Source organism: Pongo abelii, chromosome 20 (assembly GCF_028885655.2).
Source record: "Pongo abelii isolate AG06213 chromosome 20, NHGRI_mPonAbe1-v2.0_pri, whole genome shotgun sequence".
NCBI lineage: Eukaryota > Metazoa > Chordata > Mammalia > Primates > Hominidae > Pongo > Pongo abelii.
In genome coordinates, this window is record NC_072005.2 from 54,763,685 (window position 1) to 54,784,956 (window position 21,272).

At 47.4% G+C, this 21,272-nt stretch overlaps 1 protein-coding gene across 2 annotated transcripts in view; it reads left to right on the forward strand.

Annotated features, from left to right (window-relative positions):
* Positions 1–621: 621 nt before the first annotated feature.
* The window catches only part of SULT2B1 (sulfotransferase family 2B member 1), a 32,227-nt gene continuing 11,576 nt past the window's right edge, over positions 622–21,272 (forward strand). The window contains exons 1-3 of one of the 2 annotated variants that reach the window (XM_024236766.3): positions 622–852; positions 8,514–8,652; positions 20,499–20,707. In XM_024236766.3, coding sequence (XP_024092534.1) covers positions 775–852; positions 8,514–8,652; positions 20,499–20,707 — 426 coding nt within the window. In that variant the 5' untranslated portion in view covers positions 622–774. Of the gene's footprint in view, positions 853–8,468; positions 8,653–20,498; positions 20,708–21,272 lie in introns of those variants that run through there. The other variant, XM_024236767.3, reaches the window with a different exon arrangement.

The following is a 21,272-nucleotide window of genomic DNA, read 5'->3' on the forward strand; positions in this document are numbered from 1 at the left end:
CACGCCTGTAACCCCAGCACTCTGGGAGGCTGAGGTGGGAGGGTCCCTTGAGCCCAGGAGTTCAAGACCAACCTGAGCAATGTGGTGAGACTCTATCTCTACAAAAAATGTAAACATTAGCCAGGTGTGGTGATGTATGCCTGTAGTCCCAGCTACTCAGGAGGCTAGGCTGAGGCAGGAAAATCACTTGAGCCTGGGAGACTGAGGCTGCAGTAAGCTGTGACCGCATCACTGCACTCCAGCCTGAGCAACAGAGCAAGGCCCTGTATCCAAAAAATAAAAACAAGCAGGGCACGGTGGCTTATGCCTGTAATCCCAGCACTTTCGGAGGCCAAGGCAGGAGAATCCCACAAGCCCAGGAGTTCAAAACCAGTCTGGGCAACATAGCGAGACCCCTGTCTCTACAAAAAAATTAAAAAATTAGCTGAGTGTGGTGGCACACATCTGTAGTCCCAGCTACTGGGGAAACTGAGGTGGGAGGATCGCTTGAGCCCAGGAGCTCGAGGGTGGAGGTCAAGGGTGCAGTGAGCCAAGATCAAACCACTGCACTCCAGCCTGTGCAACAGAGTGAGACTCTGTCTCAAAAAAAAAAAAAAAAAAAAAAAAAAAAAAAAAAAAAAAAAAGTATTAAAAAGGGCCGCAAAAGAGGCCAGCAGGAGGCGGAGATGGGCAGTAGTAATGTGCTCGGGGTGGGAGGTCTCTTGCTTTAACCAATGTGGCCAGGGAAGACCCAAGCCCTGAAGACAGAGAAGGAGCTGGCCTTGAATCCTGTAAATGTTCCCAAACGATCTCCCTAAGAGGTTATGCCAGTCACACTCCTGCCGAGAGAGTATCTCTGCGCCACGGCCCAGGGTGAGTCATCCTGCTGAGAGGTTGAGCTGGGGACGCCTGCCCAGATGGGATCCAAGTGCAAGCCTGTCCGGAGATGAGTGAGGGAGAGCCTGGCGGGGAGAACAGCCCGGACAGACGCAGGGCAGGGCGCCGGGACACTGCTCAGCGCGTCCTGGGAGGGAAGTGCATTGAACCCAGCTCAGGCTGGTGGTGGGGGAGTCTTGGCAATGCTCTCTCTCCAAAGGCGAGTTGATCACAGACGCCGGCAGTGAGTCAGCGGCACCGCCAGGGCTGCTGAGAAATCCCTCCTGCTGTCGGATCGCATTCCTGGAAGGGTGGGCCGCTCAGTGCCCCCCAGCTCCAGCCCCACTCAGACCCCAGAATCCCAGCAGCCCACCGCTCATTCCTTTGCGCGCACTCTTCCTTCTGGTCCCCACACCCCGCTCCCTCTCTCGCTACCTTCAGTCTTTGCTCAGATGTCGAGTTCCCAGAGGGGCCTCCCTGACGCCGCCGTTCTAGCAGCGTTTAGCATTTAGATAAATGACAAATTTTAGATTAAATATTAGATAAATTTTAGGCCGGGCGCGGTGGCTCACGCCTGTAATCCCAGCACTTTGGGAGGCCGAGGCAGGCAGATCACGAGGTCAGGAGATCGAGACCATCCTGGCTAACATGGTGAAACCCCGTCTCTACTAAAAATACAAAAAATTAGCCGGGCGTGGTGGCGGTCGCCTGTAGTCCCAGCTACTCAGGAGGCTGAGGCAGGAGAATGGCGTGAACCCGGGAGGCGAAGCTTGCAGTGAGCCGAGATCGCGCCACTGCACTCCAGCCTGGGCGACAGAGCGAGACTCCATCTCAAAAAAAAAAATAATAATAATATATATATATATATATATATATATATATATACACACATATGATAAATTTTAGATAAACTTTTATCTAAAATTGCAACCCACTGGACTCAGTGACACCTGTAATCCCAGCACTTTAGGAGGCTGAGGTGGGAGGATCACTTGAGCCCAGGAGTTTTCTTTCTTTTTTTTCTTATTTTTTTAAGAGATTGGGGTCTCGCTCTGTGTAGACCAGGCTGGTCTTGAACTCCTGGCCTCAAGCAATCCTCCCATCTCGGCCTCCCAAAGTGTTGGGATTACAGGCATGAGCCACCATGCCTGGCCTCAAGATTTTTTTTTTTTTTTTTTTCTGAGACACAGACTCACTCTGTCACCCAGGCTGGAGTGCAGTGACACGATCCCAGCTCACTATGACCTCTGCCTCCCAGGTTAAAGTGATTCTCCTGCCTCAGGCTCCTGAGTAGCTGGGATTACAGGCATGCACCACCACGCCTGGCTAATTTTGTATTTTTAGTAGAGATGGGGTTTCGCCATGTTGCCAAGGCTGGTCTCAAACTCCTGATGTCAAGTGATCCACCCGTCTCGGCTTCCTAAAGTGCTGGGATTAGAGGCATGAGCCACCTTGTCAAGATTGTTAATCACATCTGCAAAGTCCGTTTGGCCATTTGTGGAACACAGTCTCAGATTTTAAGGATTAGGACGAGAACATCATTGGAGGCTGTGATTCGGCCAACCAGTCACAGAGATGGAACTACATAGAGTTTACCTTCCAAGTCTGGCTCTTTCACTCAGCGCAATGCCTGGGAGAACCTTCCCTGTGGCTGTGGGAACTTCTGGTTTGTTCTTTTTTTTTTTTCTGAGGCGGAGTTTCACTCTTGTTGCCCAGGCTGGAGTGCAATGGCGCGATCTGGGCTCACTGCAACCTCCACCTCCCAGGTTCAAGTGATTCTCCTGCCTCAGCCTCCCAGAAAGCTGGGATTACAGGCGTGCACCACCATACCCAGCTAATTTTTGTATTTTATTAGAGACGGGGTTTCGTCATGTTGGCCAGGCTGGTCTCGAACTCCTGACCTCAGGTGATCCGCCCACCTCTGCCTCCCAAAGTGCTGGGATTACAGGCGTGAGCCACTGTGCCCAGCCTGCCCAGGCTGGTCTTGAATTCCTGGCTTCAAGTGATCCTCCTGCCTGGGTCCTTCAATAAATATTGACAAGCACCTCCCTGGTGCCAGGCTCTGCTGAGAGTACTTTAGGTACATTGGCAAACAAGACAGAACAACAACAACAAAAAAAAACCCAGATTTTTTAAATTCCAGGATCTTGGAGCTTACATGCAAGCAGAGAAGATGGTCAATAAACCATCAATGTCATATGCCAACTGTGGAATAGCTCAGGAGTGACAGGTGTGTGGTAGGCAGAGCAGGGGAAGAGGGTGCAGGGGGTCTAGCTGTAAACAGGATGCTCTGGGGTAGCCTTCATGATAAGGGGTGACATTTGGAACAAAGACTTGAAAAAGGTGAGGACAAGAGGTATGAGGCACCGTGCCCGGCCACACTTGTGTTTAATGAAAACTATGATGGCTGCTGTGTGACCTTAGGGGACTATATTAACCTCTCTGGGCCTCCATTTCTTGGAGCATGAAGCAGTCCTCTCACTACCCACTTCCTGAGGTTCTGGGAGAAGTCTAGGATCATGCGTGTTCTTGGCATAGAGTTTTTGTACAGGTGGCTCCCCTCCTGGTGCCAGGCCCTTTCTTGGGATTGGAGGCGGATGGGCAGAGGGAATTCAGAGGTTTAAGGAGGCTGTGGTCCTATCTCCTGGGGCAAGGAGGCTATTGGTCTAAAAGGTCTGCATTTAGAGGGTGACATCTGTGCTGGGAGTGGTGGTTCATGCCTGTAATCCCAGCACTTTGGGAGGCTGAGGTGGGCGGATCATGAGGTCAGGAGACTGAGATCATCCGGGCTAACAGGGTAAAACCTTGTCTGTACTAAAAATACAAAAATTAGCCAGGCATGGTGGCACGCACCTGTAGTGCTAGCTACTAGGGAGGCTGAGGCAGGAGAATAGCTTGAACCCAGGAAGGCGGAGGTTGCAGTGAGCTGAGATCACATCACTACACTATAGCCTGGGGAACAGAGCAAGACTCCGTCTCAAAAAAAAAAAAAAAAAGAGGGTGATATCTGACCTGTGTCGAGGAGGAAGGAGGAGGTGGGAAATGCACTCAGAGAGCGGAAAATGGACGTGCCTAGAGCTGGTGTCTGCAGGAAGGAGACCAGAGGAGGAGGCAGTGGCCCAGACTTTGACCTGAGGGCACTGAGGTGTCACAGGAGGGCTGGGAGCAGAGGAGGAGCAGTGGAGACCTGGAGGAGGCTGAGTCGAGGGCCCACAGGGAGAGAAGACCTGAGGGGGCAGGAATGTAGGGACAGAGAGGGAACCAAGACCCAGTAGGCTGTGGAGGAGGGAGGCGGGAGGGCTGGGAAGTTGGGCCTTTAAGAGTTGCATGTCTGCCGGGCACGGTGGCTCATGCCTGGAATTCCAGCACTTTGGGAGGCTGGGGCGGGCAGATCACCTTAGGTCAGGAGTTTGAGACCAGCCTGGCCAACATGGTGAAATCCTATCTCTACTAAAAATACAAAAATCAGCCTGGCATGATGACAGGCACCTGTAGTCCCAGCTAATCGGGAGTCTGAGGCAGGAGAATCGCTTGATCCTGGAAGGTGGAGGTTGCAGTGAGCCGAGATCGTGTCACTGCACTCCAGCCTGGTGACAGAGCAGGACTCCATCTCAAAAAAAAAAAAAAAAAAAAAAAAAAAAAAATTCACATGTCCAGTGGGCTCGCAGGCAGAGCCATTTGCCCTCCAGGAGGCTGAGTCATTCCCGGTGATCACCTGCCTGCTGTGGCCACCCACCCGGAGCTCTATCTGCTGTCCCTGCCCCCGGCCTCTCGCTGGCTTAATTGTCCCTTTCATTCCTCCACTCAAATCGAGCGATACCAGCATGCCAGGTGCTGGACGTGTTTTGTGGGAACAAACAGGCCTGTGACCCAGGCATAGAGAAGTTCGTCCCGGGGCCAGATTTGTTTTACAAGGTGGACAGCAGGCTCAGGGTACCTGTTTTAGGAATGTGAGAATGCAGCCACGTAGGTGCGTGGGTGGGGGGCGGGGGGACTCCTGGCTCTGCACTCAGGCCCAGAGAATGGCAGGGTCGGGGGGCATTTCCAGGAGCTGGAACAGCAGCTCCAGGGGCCCAGAGGTAGGACTACTGCTCGGTGCATTTGGAGGTCTTGGCTGGACTGTGTGGTTCATGGGGAAGGAGGGACTGAGTCTACAGGGCTGAGAGGCCACCGCAGCTTGGGTTCAAATCCCAGCTCTTTTCAGTTCTTGTGTGGCCACAGCCAAATCGCTTACCTCCTTGAAGCTCCGTGTCCTCTCTGTAGCAATGGAACCTACAGCGAGAGCCCAATTCTACCCCAGCCACTGCACGACGATTGGTTTGTTTGTATGTTTGTTACTAGAGGCAGGGTCTCACTCTGTCACCCAGGCTGGAGTGCAGTGGCGCAATCTCAGCTCACTGCAACCTCAAACTCCTGGCTCAATTGATCCTCCTGCCTCAGACCCCCAAGTAGCTGGGACTACACGTGTATGCTACTACACTTGGCTAATTTTTTATTTTTATACAGAGACAGTGTTCTATGTTGCTCATGCTGGTCTCGAACTTCTGGCCTTAAGTGATCCTCCTGTCTTGGCCTCCCAAAGTGCTGGGACTACAGGTGCGAGCCACTGCGCCCAGCCCTTGAGGAGTTTTCAAAGTGTCCACAGCACCCAGGGCTGAGAACTGCTACAGCAGCTGAAAGCCATAAGTGTCTTTGACTTTCCTTTTGTCCTGGTAAACCCCTTCATTCCTTCCTTCCTTCCTACACTCATTCAATCAAACACTGGTTGAACACCAACAAGTCCCAGCACTGTGGGCTCCACCCTGGCCTCCGAGGAGTGGGGGTGGGACCCCCGATTCGGAGATTGTAGGTGCCAAGAGGAATGGGCAAGATGCCCTCCTATTCATTCATTTATTCCTTCAGGGCCTCTCCAAGGGCACAGGGTCTTTTCTTGTTGGCATCTGGGTTTTCCTCTCCTGTAAGCTGGGAAAGAGATTTCTCCCTCAAGGAGCTGTTGGCCAGATCAAAGACTAAAATAATGCTAAATAGAGCTTCCGTTTCCTGATAAATGTATCAGGAGCCAAGCACTTAAAATATATTATCCCGTTGAATCCCCAAGTAGGATTAAAACCTCAAAGCAGAGATTGCTCTTATCCTCACATGACAGATGAGGAAACTGAGGATCAAAGAAGTGAGGTCCGCTGCCCAAGGCACAGAAAGGGCAAGTAGGACCTATGGAAGCCCAGCCAAGGCCCAGCAGGCGCTCAGTGGCTAATCCTCCTGAAAACTGATTACCTCACTGCGTCTGCCCACCAGACTAAATTTGCCTGGTAACCGATGACATCATCACTAATTCCACGCCCACGCTCAACCTATGGGATAACTGATGACATCACTGAACAAACAAAGTAACTGCAGTTTATTGAAGGCCTACTGTGTGCGCAAGGCTGTGCTAGGCAGGCCTCCTCTGAGTTCACATAAGGCCCCGTGGTGCCTGCTACTGCATGAAATAGTCATAATAATTTTAGCTCAAAGTTATGGAATGCAGACTATGAGCTACGCTCTGTTTTAACCCTTTTTTTTTTTTTTTTTTTGAGCCAGAGTCTCGCTCTGTCCCCTGGGCTGGAGTGCAATGGCGCAGTCTCGGCTCACTGCAACCTCCACCTCTTGGATTCAAGCAATTATCCTGCCTCAGCCTCCCGAGTAGCTGGGATTGCAGGTGCCCACCACCACACCTGGCTAATTTTTGTTTTTGTTTTTTTGAGATGAAGTCTCACTCTGTTGCCCAAGCTGGAGTGCAGTGGCGCGATCTCAGCTCACTGAAACCTCCACCTCCCGACCTCGTGATCCTCCCGCCTTGACCTCCCAAAGTGTTGGGACAACAGGTGTGAGCCACCGTGCCCGGTATCTTATTAACTTTTTAAAATTAAAAAAATATGTATTTTTATATATAATAAATATATTTATATTTATATATAATTTATATTTATATATAATAAATATATTAATTTATATTTATATATAATAAATATATTAATTTATATTTATATATAATAAATATATTAATTTATATTTATATATTAATATATATCATATATTAATATATTAATATATATTTATATATTATTAATATATTAATATATGTTATATACAATAAATATATTAATATATAATATAATAAATATATTAATATATGTTATATACAATAAATATATTAATATATGTTATATACAATAAATATATTAATGTTATATACAATAAATATATTAATATGTTATAATAAATATAATAATGTTATATAATAAATATATTTATATATTATATATGTGATATATAATAAATATTTATATATTATACATAATATGTGATATATAATAAATATATTCTATATATTATATAAAAATATATATTATATTATATATCAATATATATTATATATCAATATCAATATATATTATATATCATACAAATATATTATATATCAATATAAATATATTATATATATCGATATAAATATATTATATATCAATATAAATATATTATATATATCGATATAAATATATTATATATCAATATAAATATATATCAATATAAATATATATATTTATATTAATATATTTATATAAAAATATATATTTATATTAATATATTTATAAATATAAATATATATTATATATAAATATAAATATATATTATAAATATAAATATATATTATAAATATAAATATATACTATATATAAATATATATTATATATACTATATAGTATATATATTATATATACTATATACTATATAGTATATATAATATATATACTATATAGTATATATAATATATAGTATATATAGTATATATTTATATTAATAATATATATTTATATTAATATAAATATATATTATATATAAATATAAATATATCATATATAAATATATATTTTATATATTAATATAAAATATATTTTATATATTAATATAAATATATATTTATATATTAATATATATATTTATATATTAATATAAATATATATTTTATATATTAATATATATATTTTATATATTAATATAAATATATATTTTATATATTAATATAAATATAATATATATTAATATTAATATATGATATATTAATATTAATATATGATATATTAATATATCATATATTAATATTAATATATCATATATTATATATTAATATATTATATTATATATTAATATTAATATATATTCAATATATAAGATGGAGTTTCGCTCTTGTCGCCCAAACTGGAGTGCAATGGTGCCGTGATCTCGGCTCACTGCAACCTCCGCCTCCTGGGTTCAAGCGAGTCTCCTGCCTCAGCCTCCGAGTAACTGGGATTACAGGCATCTGCCACCACGCCTGGCTGATTTTTGTCTTTTTAGTAGAGGCGGGGTTTCACCATGTTGGTCAGGCTGGTCTCAAACTCCTGACCTCAGGTGATCCACCCGCCTCCGTCTCCCAAAGTGCTGGGATTACAGGAGTGTGCCACTGCGCCCGACCAGCTTTATAAAGTTTATAAGGACAGTGTCACCACTTTACAGAAGAGGGACTGAGGCTCTGAGGAGGAAGTTCCTTGCCAGGGTCCGAGTGTCGCCGCCCTGAGAACTCCACACCCACCTCCCTACTCTCCCTCATGGCATCTCCCCAACCTTTCCACAGCCAGAAGTTGCCAGGTGAATACTTCCGGTACAAGGGCGTCCCCTTCCCCGTCGGCCTGTACTCGCCCGAGAGCATCAGCTTGGCGGAGAACACCCAAGATGTGCGGGACGATGACATCTTTATTGTCACCTACCCCAAGTCAGGTACCTGCCGGGCTGCGGGCGTCGGGGGCTGGGGAGAGTGGGGAGGGGGTGTGGCAGAGGACAGGAAAGGCACATGGAGAAGGAGGGGAGGAGGAAAAGTGGGGCTAGGTCTGTTCAGAGCGGTGCCCCTGCCAGAAGTAGCCTCCCAGGGATACCCACCCGGTGCCTAGCCTCTCCCCTCCAGGTCAGTTCTCAACACTTCGCCTTCCCTGACCTCCCTGGCTGAAATAGCGTCCTCATTCTGTCCCTCCCTGTCCCCTTTACCCTCTACTTTTCTCTTTTCCTTTTCTTCTTTCTTTCCTTCTTTCCTTTCTTTCCTTCTCTCTCTCTTTCTCTTTCTCTTTCTTTCTTTCTCTCTCTCTCTCTCTTTCTTTCTTTCTTGTAGAGATGGGGTCTCACTACATTGCCCTGGCTGGTCTTGAACTCCTGATCTCAAGTAATCCTTCTGCTTTGACCTCCCAAAGTGCTGGGATTACAGGCGTGAACCACCACACCTGACCATTTTTATTTTTATTTTTTGAGACAAGGTGTTGCTCTGTCACTCAGGCTGGGGTGCAGTGGTGCAATATCAGCTCATCAAACCCCCCATCTTGGCCTCCCAAAGTGCTGGGACTACAGGTGCTGGTCACCACCAAATTGTATACTTTTTTGGAGGTCTTGCTCTGCCGCCCAGGCTTCAGTGTGATGGTACAATCTCGGCTCATTTCAGCCTCGACCTCCTGGACTCATGTGATCCGCCCACCTCAGCCTCCTGAGTAGCTGAAACCACAGGTGTGCACCACCATGCCTGGCTAACTTTTGTGTTTTTTGTAGGGACAGGGTTTCATCATGTTGCCCAGGCTGGTCTTGAACTCCTGGGCTCAAGCGATCTTCCTGCCTCAGCCACCCAAAGTGCTGGGATTACAGGCATGAGCCACCGCGCCTGGCTAAATTGCATACTTTAAAGTGGTGAATTATATAAAATTTGAGTGTTTGAGTTTGAGACCAACCTAGGCAAAATGTCAAACCCTCCTGCATTTTTTTTTTTTTTTTTTTTTTTTTTGTGACGGAGTTTCTCTCTGTCGCCCAGGCTGGAGTGTAGTGGCGCGATCTTGGCTCACTGTAACCTCTGCCTCCCGGGTTCAAGCAATTCTCTGCCTCAGCCTCCTGAGTAGCTGGGATCACAGGTGCCCGCCACCACGCACAGCTACTTCTTTTTATTTTTTTGTATTTTTAGTAGAGACAGGGTTTCACCATCTTGGCCAGGCTGGTCTTGAACTCCTGACCTCGTGATCCACCAGCCTCGGACTCCCAAAGTGTTGGGATTACACGTGTGAGCCACTGAGCTGTCTTTTTTTTTTTTTTTTTTTTTTTTGAGACAGAGTCTTGCTCTGTTGCCCAGGCTGGAGTGCAGTGGCGTGATCTTGGCTCACTGCAACCTCTGCCTCCCGGCCTCAAGCAATTGTCCTGCCTCAGCCTCCTGAGTAGCTGGGATTACAGGCGTGCGCCACCACGCCCAGCTAATTTTTGTATTTTTGGTAGAGATGAGGTTTCACCATGTTGGCCAGGATGGTCTTGATCTCTTGACCTCGTGATGTGCCCACCTCAGCCTCCCAAAGTGCTGCAATTACAGGTGTGAGCCCAGTCAATAAGTAGCATTTAAATGACCAAAGGGAAATAACAAAAACTCTTCCTTCCCTTTTTTCTCCTCTCTTCCCCACCTCCTCCAACAAGTATTTATTAAACACATATTATGTGCCAGGCACTGTTCTAAGAACAAAGAAGGCTGCAACTCTCCAGACAGACTGAAATGTCTGCCTTTATGGAGCTCACATTGTATTGGGGCAACCCAGAAAATAAATCGACAAATAAAAATATGACACTATGACTGGTGGCAATAAATGCTGTGAAGAAAAGTAGAGGGTAGGCAGGGCATAGTGGCTCATGCCTGTAATCTCAGCACTTTGGGAGGCTGAAGTAGGAACATCACTTGAGGCCAAGAGTTCAAGGCCAGCCTGGGCAACATAGCAAGTCCCCATCTCTAAAAAAAAAATTAGCCAGGCATGGTGGTGTGCGCCTGCAGTCCCAGCTACTTGGGAGGCTGAGGCAGGAGGATCACTTTACTGGAGAGGTCGAGGCTGCAGTGAGCTGTGATCACACCACTGCACTTCAGCCTAGGCAACAGAGTGAGACCCTGTCTCAACAAAAAGAAAAAGGTACAATTCAATGACTTTGCCATGTGCATGGAGCTGGTCATCCATCCTCACAATCAATTTTAGAATATTTTCAGCCGAGCACAGTGTCTCACACCCATAATCCCAAAATTTTGGGAGGCCGAGGCAGGAGGATATCTTGAGCCTAGGTGTTCAAGAGCAGCCTGGCCAACATGGCGAGACCTCATCTCTACAAAACATACAGAAATTAGCCAGGCACGATAGTGTATGCCTGTAGTCCCAGCTACTTGGGAGGCTGAGATGCGAGGATTGCTTGAGTCTGGGAGGTGGAGGTTGCAGTGAGACGCATTCACCCCACTGCACTCCAGCTTGGGTGGCAGAGACTGTCTCAAAAACAAAAAACTGAGTGGGCCAGGCACGGTGGCTCATGCCTTCAATCCCAGCAGTTTGGGAGGCTGAGGCGGGTGGATCTTTTGAGGTCAGGAGTTCAAGACCAGTCTGGCCAACATGGTGAAACCCCGTCTCTATTAAAAATGCAAAAACTATCCAGGCATGGTGGCGTATGCCTGTAATCCCAGTACTCAGCAGGCTGAGGCAGGAGAATTGCTTGGAACCGCGGGGTGGAGGTTGCAGTGAGCAAAGAGTGCACCACTGAACTCCAGCCTTGGCGATAGGGCGAGACTCTGTCTCAAAAAACAAAAAATAAAAATAAAAATAAAGAACATTATCATCATCCAACAAGAAACTCTAGACCTATAAGCCATCACCTCCCAATCCTCATATCCCCTCCCCCCAGGCCCTGGTAACCACCAATCTCCGTTCTGTTTCTATGGATTTTTCTATTTTGGGCATTTCATGGAAATGGAATCTACACTATGTGGCCTCTTGTGTCTGGTTTCTTCCTGAGCATCACGTTGTCAAGGTTCAACCACATTGTAGCATGTGTCAGAGTCTCATTCTTTTTTATGGTCCAATAATATTTTATGTTATGTATAAACTATATTTTATTTATTCATCAGTTGATAAGCATTTGGATTATTTCCACTCTGGGGCTTATTATGAATGAAGCTGCTATGAACATTGCATACAAGTTCTTTTTTTTTTTTTTGAGACGGAGTCTCGCTGTGTCACCCAGGCTGGAGTGCAGTGGCGTGATCTTGACTCACTGCAAACTCCACTTCCCAGGCTCACGCCATTCTCCTGCCTCAGCCTCCCAAGTAGCTGGGACTACAGGCACCCACCACCATACCCAGCTAATTTTTTGTATTTTTAGTAGAGACGGAGTTTCACCATGTTAGCCAGGATGCTCTCAGTCTCCTGACCCCATCATCTGCCCGTCTTGGCCTCCCAAAGTGCTGGGATTACAGGCATGAGCCACCGCACCCGGCTTTTTTTTTTTTTTGAGACGAAGTCTCGCTCTTGTCCCCCAGGCTGGAATGCAATGGTGCAATCTCAGCTCACTGCAACCTCTCCCTCCCAGGTTCAAGTGATTCTCCTGCCTCAGCATCCTGAGTAGTTGGAATTATAGGCACCTGCCACCACGCCCAGCTAATTTTTGTATTTTTAGTAGAGACGGGGTTTCACCATGTTGGCCAGGCCGGTCTCGAACTCCTGACCTCAGGTGATCCGCCTGCCTCAGCCTCCCAAACTGCTGGGATTACAGGCGTGAGCCACCGCGCTCGGCCTTGCACACAAGTTCTTGTTTCTATTTTTATTTTTTGAGGTATGTTCTCGATCTTTCGCCCAGGCTGGAGTGCAGTGGTGCAGTCTCGGCTCACTGCAGCCTTGACCTCCTGGGCTCAAGCTATCCTCCCACCTGAGCCTCCTGAGTAGCTGGGACGACAGGTGCACACCACCACGCCCAGCTAATTAAAAAAAAATTTTTTTTTCACAGACAAGATCTCACTGTGTTGCCCAGACTGGCCTGAAACTCCTGGGCTCAAGCAATGCTCCCTCCTTGGCCTCCTAAAGTGTTAGGATGACAGGAGTGAGCCTCCGCACCGGGCCCTGCACACAAGTTCTTATGTGGACATGTTTTCTTTGTTTTTTATGGAGACAGGGTCTCACTGTTGCCCAGGCTGGAGTGCAGTGGCGACATCTTGGTTCACTGCAACCTCTGCCTCCGCAGGTTTAAGTGATTCTCCTGCGTCAGCCTCCTGAGTAGCTGGGATTATAGCCGCCCATCACCACGCCCAGCTAATTTTTGTATTTTTAGTAGAGACGGGGTTTCACCATGTTGGCCAGGCTGGTTTCAAACTCCTGACCTCTGTCAATCTACCCACCTCAGCCTCCCAAAGTGCTGGGATTATAGGCGTTAGCCACCGTGCCGGCCCGGAGTGGCTTTATCTTTTTCCATTCTTCCCAGCAATAGGTGATCCTCTATTGCCCCACATCTTCTCCAGTGATTAGCATCAACAGGGATTTATTTACTGGAGACAAGATCTTGCTCGGTTGCCCAGGCTGAAGTGTAGTGGGAAGATCATGGCTCACTGCAACCTCAACCTCCTGGGCATAAGTGATGCTCCCACCCCAGCCTCCCTAATAGCCACCGCACCCAGCTAATTTTTGTAGCGATAAGGGTCTCTGGTTGGTCTCAAATGCCTGGGCTCAAGCGATCTTCCTGCCTCAGCCTCCCGAAGTGCTGGGATTAAAGGCATGAGCCACTGGGCCTGGCCAGTTTTTTTCTAAAGCTATTTTGATAGGTGCATACTGGTATTTCACTGTGGTATTAATTTGCATTTCCCTAACAGCTAATGGTGTTTGTGCTCATTAGTCATCATATATATTCCTTTTTTTGGGGGGGTGGGGAATGGAGTTTCGCTCTTATTTCCCAGGCTGGAGTACAATGGTGCAATCTCAGCTCACTGCAACCTCCACCTCCTGGGTTCAAGCGATTCTCCTGCCTCAGCCTCCCTAGTAGCTGGGATTACAGGCATGTGCCACCACGCCCAGTTTTTGCATTTTTTTTTTTTTTTTTTTTTTTAGTAGAGAAGGGGTTTCTCCATGTTGGTCAGGCTGGTCTTGAACTCCCGACCTCAGGTGATCCGCCCGACTTGGCCTCCCAAAGTGCTGGGATTACAGGCATGAGCCACCGCGCCCGGCCATATATTCCTTTTTGTTTGTTTGTTCTATTACTTGCCACTGACTTGAAGCTCACAATTATTTGGTAAAGTGTTGAAATATTTTTCCTCTTTTGAATTGGATTGTTTTCTTATCATTGAGATTTGAGAGTTCTTTTTTTTTTTTTTTTTTGAGACAGAGTCTCACTCTGTCGCCTAGGCTGCAGTGCAGTGGTACAATCTCAGCTGCCTCCCAGGTTCACGCCATTCTCCTCCTTCAGCCTCCCAAGTAGCTGGGACTACAGGCGCCCACCACCACGCCCAGCTAATTTTTTGTATTTTTAGTAGAGACGGGATTTCACCGTGTTAGCCAGGATGGTCTCGATCTCCTGACCTTGTGATCCACCCACCTCGGCCTCCCAAAGTGTTGGGATTACAGGCGTGAGCCACCGTGCCCGGCCGAGAGTTCTTTATATGATGTGAGTACAGATTCTTGATCAGACACTTGTTTTGCAAATATTTTCTCCCAATCTATGGCTTGTCTTTTCATTTTCTTATCAGCGTCTTCTCAGAGTATGTTTTATTATTATTATTATTATTATTATTATGATTATTATTTGAGATGAAGTCTTGCTCTGTCGCCCAGGCTGGAGTGTAGTGGTGCCATCTTGGCTCACTGCAACCTCCGCCTCCTGGGTTCAAGCGATTCTCCTGCCTCAACCTCCCGAGTAGCTGGGATTACAGGTGCGCGCCACCACGCCTGGCTAATTTTTGTATTTTTAGTAGAGATGGGGTTTTGCAATGTGGGCCAGGCTGGTTTCGAACTCCTGACCTCAGGTGATCCACCCGCCTCGGCCTCCCAAAGTGCGGGGATTACAGGTGTGAGCCACTGTGCCCAGACTTGATTTTGCTTATGTTTTTCTTTCTCCTTATACTTTGACATTGTCCCATCTTGGAACTTTAAACAAATAAGTTTCTGTTTTCTTTTTTTAATAGTTCCATAGTATTTCATAACATAGAATATACAATAATTCTTGCTTAACCAGTTTCCTAGTGACTGATATTCACGTTCAATCTTCTGCCTGTGTATACAAGGTAAACTTTATACACAATGCCTTGTACATACAGTACTCAGCATTGAACACATTTATCTCTAGGACAAATATTTGGACATAGAATTGCTTGGTCAGAGTCAGTACATTTGTAATTTTGATATATAATGGCTACATTTCCCTCTATAGAAATTGTGGAAGCTTGTTCTCTGAGCCAGGCGGGGTGGTTCACACCTGTAATCCCAGCACTTTGGGAGGTCGAGGCAGGCGGATCACTTGAGGCCAGGAGTAGGAGACCAGCCTGGCCTACATGACCCCATATCTACTAAAAATACAAAAATTAGCTGGGCATGGTGGCGCACGCCTGTGGTCCCAACTACTCGGAAGGCTGAGGCATGAGAATTGCTTGAACTGGGGAGGCAGAGGTTGCAGTGAACCAAGATCGTACCAATGCACTCCAGTCTGGGCAACAGAGCGAGACCCTGTCTCAAAATAAAATGAAAAAAGAATTATTTGCAGTCAGGCACAGTGGCTCATGCCTGTAATCCCAGCACTTTGGGAGGCCAAGGCAAGTGGATAGCTTAAGCCCAGGAGTTCAAGACCAGCCTGGGCAACATGGCAAAATCCTATCTCTACAAAACAAAAACAAAAACAAAATTAGCCAGACGTGGTGGTGCGTGCCTGTAGTCCCAGCTACTCGGAAGGCTGAGGTGGAAGAATCACCTGAGCCTAGAAGGTTGAGGCTGCAGTGAGCCATGATTGTGCCATAACACTCCAGCCTGGGGAAGAGAGTGAGACCCTGACTCAGGAAAAAAAAAAAAACAACAACAAAAAACTTCAGCCGGGCATGGTGGCATGCACCTGGAATCCCAGCTACTCAGGAGGTTGAGGCTCAATAATCACTTGAACCCGGGAGGTGGAGGTTGCAGTGAGCCGAGATTGCGCCACTGAACTCCAGCCTGGATGACAGAGCGAGAGTATGTCTCAGAGAAAGAGAAAGAGAGAGAGAGAGAGAGAGAGAGAGAGAGAAAGAATTATTTGCACACATTAGATGGCTATTATTTAGAAAATAACACGTGGCCAGGTGCAGTGGCTCATACCTATAATCCCAACACTTTGGGAGGCCGAAGTGGGAGGATTGCTTGAGCCCAGGATTTCAAGACCAGCCTGGGCAACATAGCAAGACCCCATCTCTATTAAAAAAATTTTTTTGTAAGAAAAAACAGAATAGGCCAGGCGCAGTGGCTCATGCCTGTAATCCCAGCACTTTGGGAGGCCGAGGCAGGCGGGTCACCTGAGGTCAGGAGTTTGAGACCAGCCTGACTAACATGGAGAAACCCCATCTCTACTAAAAATACAAAGTTAGCTGGGCCTGGTGGCGCCTGCCTGTAATCCCAGCTACTCGGGAGGCTGAGGCAGGAGAATCGCTTGAACCTTGGAGGTGGAGGTTGCAGTGAGCCGAGATCACACCATTGCACTCCAGCCTGGGCAACAAGAGCAAAACTCTGTCTCAAAAATAAAAAATAAAAGAAAAAAACAGGATAGAAGAAAATACCAACTGTGGCAAGGATGTTGAGAAAATGGGGCCCTTGTGCACTGTTGGTGAGCATGTAGAATGGTACAGCTGCTATGGAAAACAGTTTGGCAGTTCCCCAAAAAATTAAAGATAGAATTACCATATTAACTCAGCAGTTCCACTTCCAGGAATATGCCCAAAAGAACTAAATACTAGGTGGGGGGACTCTAACAGATATTTGTACACCAATGTTCATAGCCACATTATTTGCAATGACCAAAAGCTGAAACTATCCAAATATCTGCCGTTGATGAATGAATGGATAAACAAATTATGCTATATTCATACAATGGAATATTATTCAGCTGTAAAAATGAAGGAAATTCGGCCGGGTGCAGTGGCTCATGCCCGTAATCCCAGCACTCTGGGAGGCCAAGGCAGGTGGATCGCCTGAGGTCAGGAGTTCAAGACTGGCCTGGCCAACATGGCCAAACCCCATCTCTACTAAAAATACAAAAATTAGCCAGGCCTGGTGGTGCACGCCTGTAGTCCCAGCTGCTCAGGAAGCTGAGGCATGAGAATCGCTGGAACCCAGGAGGCGGAGGTTGCAGTGAGCGGAGATTGCGCCACTGCACTCCAGCCTAGGCGACAGAGCCAGACTGTCTCAAACAAACAAACAAAAGGCCAGGCACAGTGGCTCACGCCTGTAATCCCAGCACTTTGGGAGGCTAAGGCAGGCAGATCACGAGGTGAAGAGATTGAGATCATCCTGACCAACATGGTGAAACCCCGTCTCTACTAAAAATACAAAAATTAGCTGGATGTGCTGGCGTGCACCTGTAGTCACAGCTACTCGGGAAGCTGAGGCAGGAGAATCACTTGAACCTGGGAGGTGGAGGTTGCAGTGAGCTGAGATCGCACCACTGCACTCCAGCCTGGAAACACAGCAAGACTCTGTCTCAAACAAACAAAAAACCCCACACATAGGAATAGCTAAAATAGGGTGCAGCCACTTCCTCTAGGGCTGAAGCCAAACTCCCAAGGAAGAAAGAAATTGGGAAGGACGACTTGCCTGCCCAACCGGCTCCCCACACAAGATTAGAGTTTCTCTGCAGAGGGTATGGTCATGACCCACTGGGTGACTGAGAAGTTCACTGAGGTGCAACAGGCCACTGAAATTTGCCAGGGGGAGGGGTAAACGTCACTGGGTGTCTACTGCAGGGCTGGCCCCTGTCCATCACAAGATCCTGCTGAGAGGAGCCCCTGAGAATCAGGAAGAGCCCCATCCTCATTCAGTGTTCCTCCAGCGCCCTCTGCTGACAAGGTTTAACACTGAGCTAGCTGGCAGAGGAGAAATGTTTACAGGGTCCAGCTCCAATATCACAAAATGGGAGAGAGGCATGATGTTGGAGCCACCAGCCTGTAAAACTGATAACCGGTACAAGGTGGTTGTTAGAATGAAATCCAGTGAATGGATTGGATGTGGTGGCTTACGCCTGTAATCCCAGCACTTTGGGAGGCCAAGGCAGGAGGATCGCTAGAGGCCAGGAGCTCCAGACCAGCCTGGGCAACACAGTGAGACCCCATCTCTACAAAAATTTTAAAAATTAGGTGGGCGCAGGCCGGGCGTGGTGGCTCACGCCTATAATCCCAGCACTTTGGGAGGCCAAGGCAGGTGGATCACCTGAGGTCAGGAGTTTGAGACCAACCTGGCCAACATGGCAAAACCCCATCTCTACTAAAAATACAAAAACTAGCCAGGCGTGGTGGCACACTTCTAGTCCCAGCTACTTGGAAGGCTGAGGCAGGAGAATTGCTTGAATCCAGGAGGCAGAGGTTTCAGTGAGCCGAGACAGAGCCACTGCACTCCAGCCTGGGCAACACAGTGAGACTCCGTCTCAAAAAAAAAAAAAAGGCTGGGGGCATGTGGTCTAGCTACTCCAGAGGCTGAGGTGGGAGGACCACTTGAGCCTGGGAGTTGGAGGCTGAAGCTGAAGTAAGCTGTGATTGTAACAGTGTACTGCAGCCCAGGTCACAGAGCAGAATCCTGTCTCAAAAAGAATTAAATGCAATGAATACTAACAGAAAGTAATTTTGAACGTAATTGTTTCTCTTCTGAACAGCCTGTGGTCTCCTGAAATTCAAAACTGTGAATTGGGTCCTTGATGAGGTCCCTTTCCACTAGGTAACATGCTGTGGCTCCCCACAGAAATAAAGAACCTCAGCCAGGCGCAGTGGCTCACTCCTGTAATCCCAGCACTTTGGGAGGCCAAGGCAGGTGGATCACTGGAGGTCAAGAGTTCGAGACCAGCCTGGCTAACATGGTGAAATCCCGTCTCTATTAAAAATACCAAAAATTAGCCAGGCGTGGTGGTGCATGCCTGTAACCCCAGCTACTAGGGAGGCTGAGGCAGGAGAATCACTTGAAACCGGGAGGCGGAGGTTGCAGTGAGCCAAGATCGCGCCATTGCACTCCAGCTTGGGCAACAAGAGCGAAACTCCGTTTCAAAAAAAAAAAAAAAAAAAAAGTTGGGGGAAGGGGGAGGGATAGCATTAGGAGATATACCTAATGTTAAATGACGAGTTAATGGGTGCAGCACACCAACATGGCACATGTATACATATGTAACAAACCTGCATGTTGTGCACATGTACCCTAAAACTTAAACTATATAAAAAAAAAAGAGGTGACCCTCAAAAGTGGGCAGTGAAAAGTGAAAAGACCAGAGATTTTTATGTCCAGACACCTGGGTTCAATTCCAGCTTTCTCCATGTATTAAAGGAGTGCCTGCTGGGCATGATGCCTGTGATCCCAGCACCTTGGGAGGCTGAGGCAGGATTGCTTGAGCCCAGGAGTTCAAGACCAGCCTGGGCAACATAGCGGGACCGTATGTCTACTAAAAATAAAAATAAGAAATTAGCCAGGTGTGGTTGTGTGCACCTGTGGTCTTAGCTACTTGGGAGGCTGAGGTGGGAGGATCTCCTAAGCCTGGGATTTCAAGGCTACAGTGAGCTGTGATCACACCACTGCCCTCCAGCCTGAGCGACAGAGCAAGATTCTGTCCCAAAATAAATAAGTAAAGCAATTCTGGCTGTACTAATAGATCAGCCTCAGAATTTCAGCGACTGAAGCCAAGTTTGTTTCTTGTTCCTATAAACTGTAGTTGGTGCAGGAAGGGTGGAAGGAAGTCGGGGGGGGGAAATCCATGCCTTCCCAGACATTTGGTTCCTTCCATCTTACAGCTCTGCCATCCCCGGGAGTCCCAGATTCTCCCCTGGAGTCTCTGTATCCAGGAGCAGAGAGGGAGTGGAGAGTCACGTGGCGTGCATTTATGGGCCAGGCCTGGAAATAGCTGCACATCACATCGCCGCCACCTACACTTCCTTGGCCAGACCCAGTCTCTTGGCCCCACACATAGCAGCAGGGGAGAAGAGAAAAGGTCATCACGCCATATTCCCAGCAGAAAAATGAAATGGGGTTGGGTGGACAGCTCGCCAGTCTCTGCCCTGCACCACTTTCCTAGCTTTGTCCCCTTGGACGAGCGACATGGTTTCTGTGAGGCTCAGTTTCTGGCTCCAAAAATGAGGTTAAGCAACCTTGCTTTCTCCGCCAGCTGTAAGGAATCAGTGTGATAAAATAGGTGGTAAATTGCTCAATAAATGCTGTCAGGCTGGGCATGGTGGCTCACGGCTGTAATCTCAGCACTTTGGGAGGCCATGGTGGGCAGATCACCTGAGGTCAGGAGTTCGAGACCAGCCTGGCCAACATGGGGAGCCCTCGTCTCTACTAAAAATACAAAATTAGCTGGGCGTGGTGGTGGGCGCTTGTAATGCTAGCTACTCGGGAGGCTGAGGCAGGAGAATCACTTGAGCCTGGGAAGCGGAGGTTGCAGTGAGCCGAGATCGTGCCATTGCACTCCAGCCTGGGAGACAGAGTAAGATTCTGTCTTAAAAAAAAAAAAAAGGGTGGCAAATTGCTCAATGAATGCTGTTGTGATTATTCTGATGATATCCTCCCTCTTCAGCCCTCCCGCACCCAATTAATCTGCTCGATTTCTCCCAACAGGCACGACCTGGATGATCGAGATCATCTGCTTAATCCTGAAGGAAGGGGATCCGTCCTGGATCCGCTCTGTGCCCATCTGGGAGCGGGCACCTTGGTGTGAGACCATCGTGGGTGCCTTCAGCCTCCCGGACCAGTACAGCCCCCGCCTCATGAGCTCCCATCTTCCCATCCAGATCTTCACCAAGGCCTTCTTCAGCTCTAAGGCCAAGGTTGGGAGGAGGGGTGTGTGTCAGTTGGGAGGGGCTGCATGGGTGTGTGGGGTAATGGGGAGACGGAACATAACTCATTGATTCATTCAGCACCTATTTGTTAAGCACCTACTATGTGCCTGACTCTGATCTAACACAGTGGTCAATATACACACAGAAATGCCTGCCTGCCCTTTGGCAGGGAGTGATGGCTCACACCTGTAGTCCCAGCACTTTGGGAGGCTGAGGTGGGAGGATCACTTTGGGCCAGGAGTTTGAGACCAGCTTGGGCAACATAGTGAGACCACGTCACTACAAGAAATTTAAAAAATCAGTCAGGCGTGGTGGCACACCCTTGTAGTCCCAGCTACTTGGAATGCTGAGGTGGGAGGATCACTTGAGCCCAGGAGGTCAAGGCTGCACTGAGCTGAGATCAAGTTACTGCACTCCAGCCTAGGCAACAGAGCAAGACTCAGTCTCAAAAAAAAAAAAAAAGCCGGTGCCGGCGCAGTGGTTTACGCCTATAATCCCAGCACTTTGGGAGGCAGAGGCAGGCAGATCGTTTGAGGCCAGGAGTTCAATACCA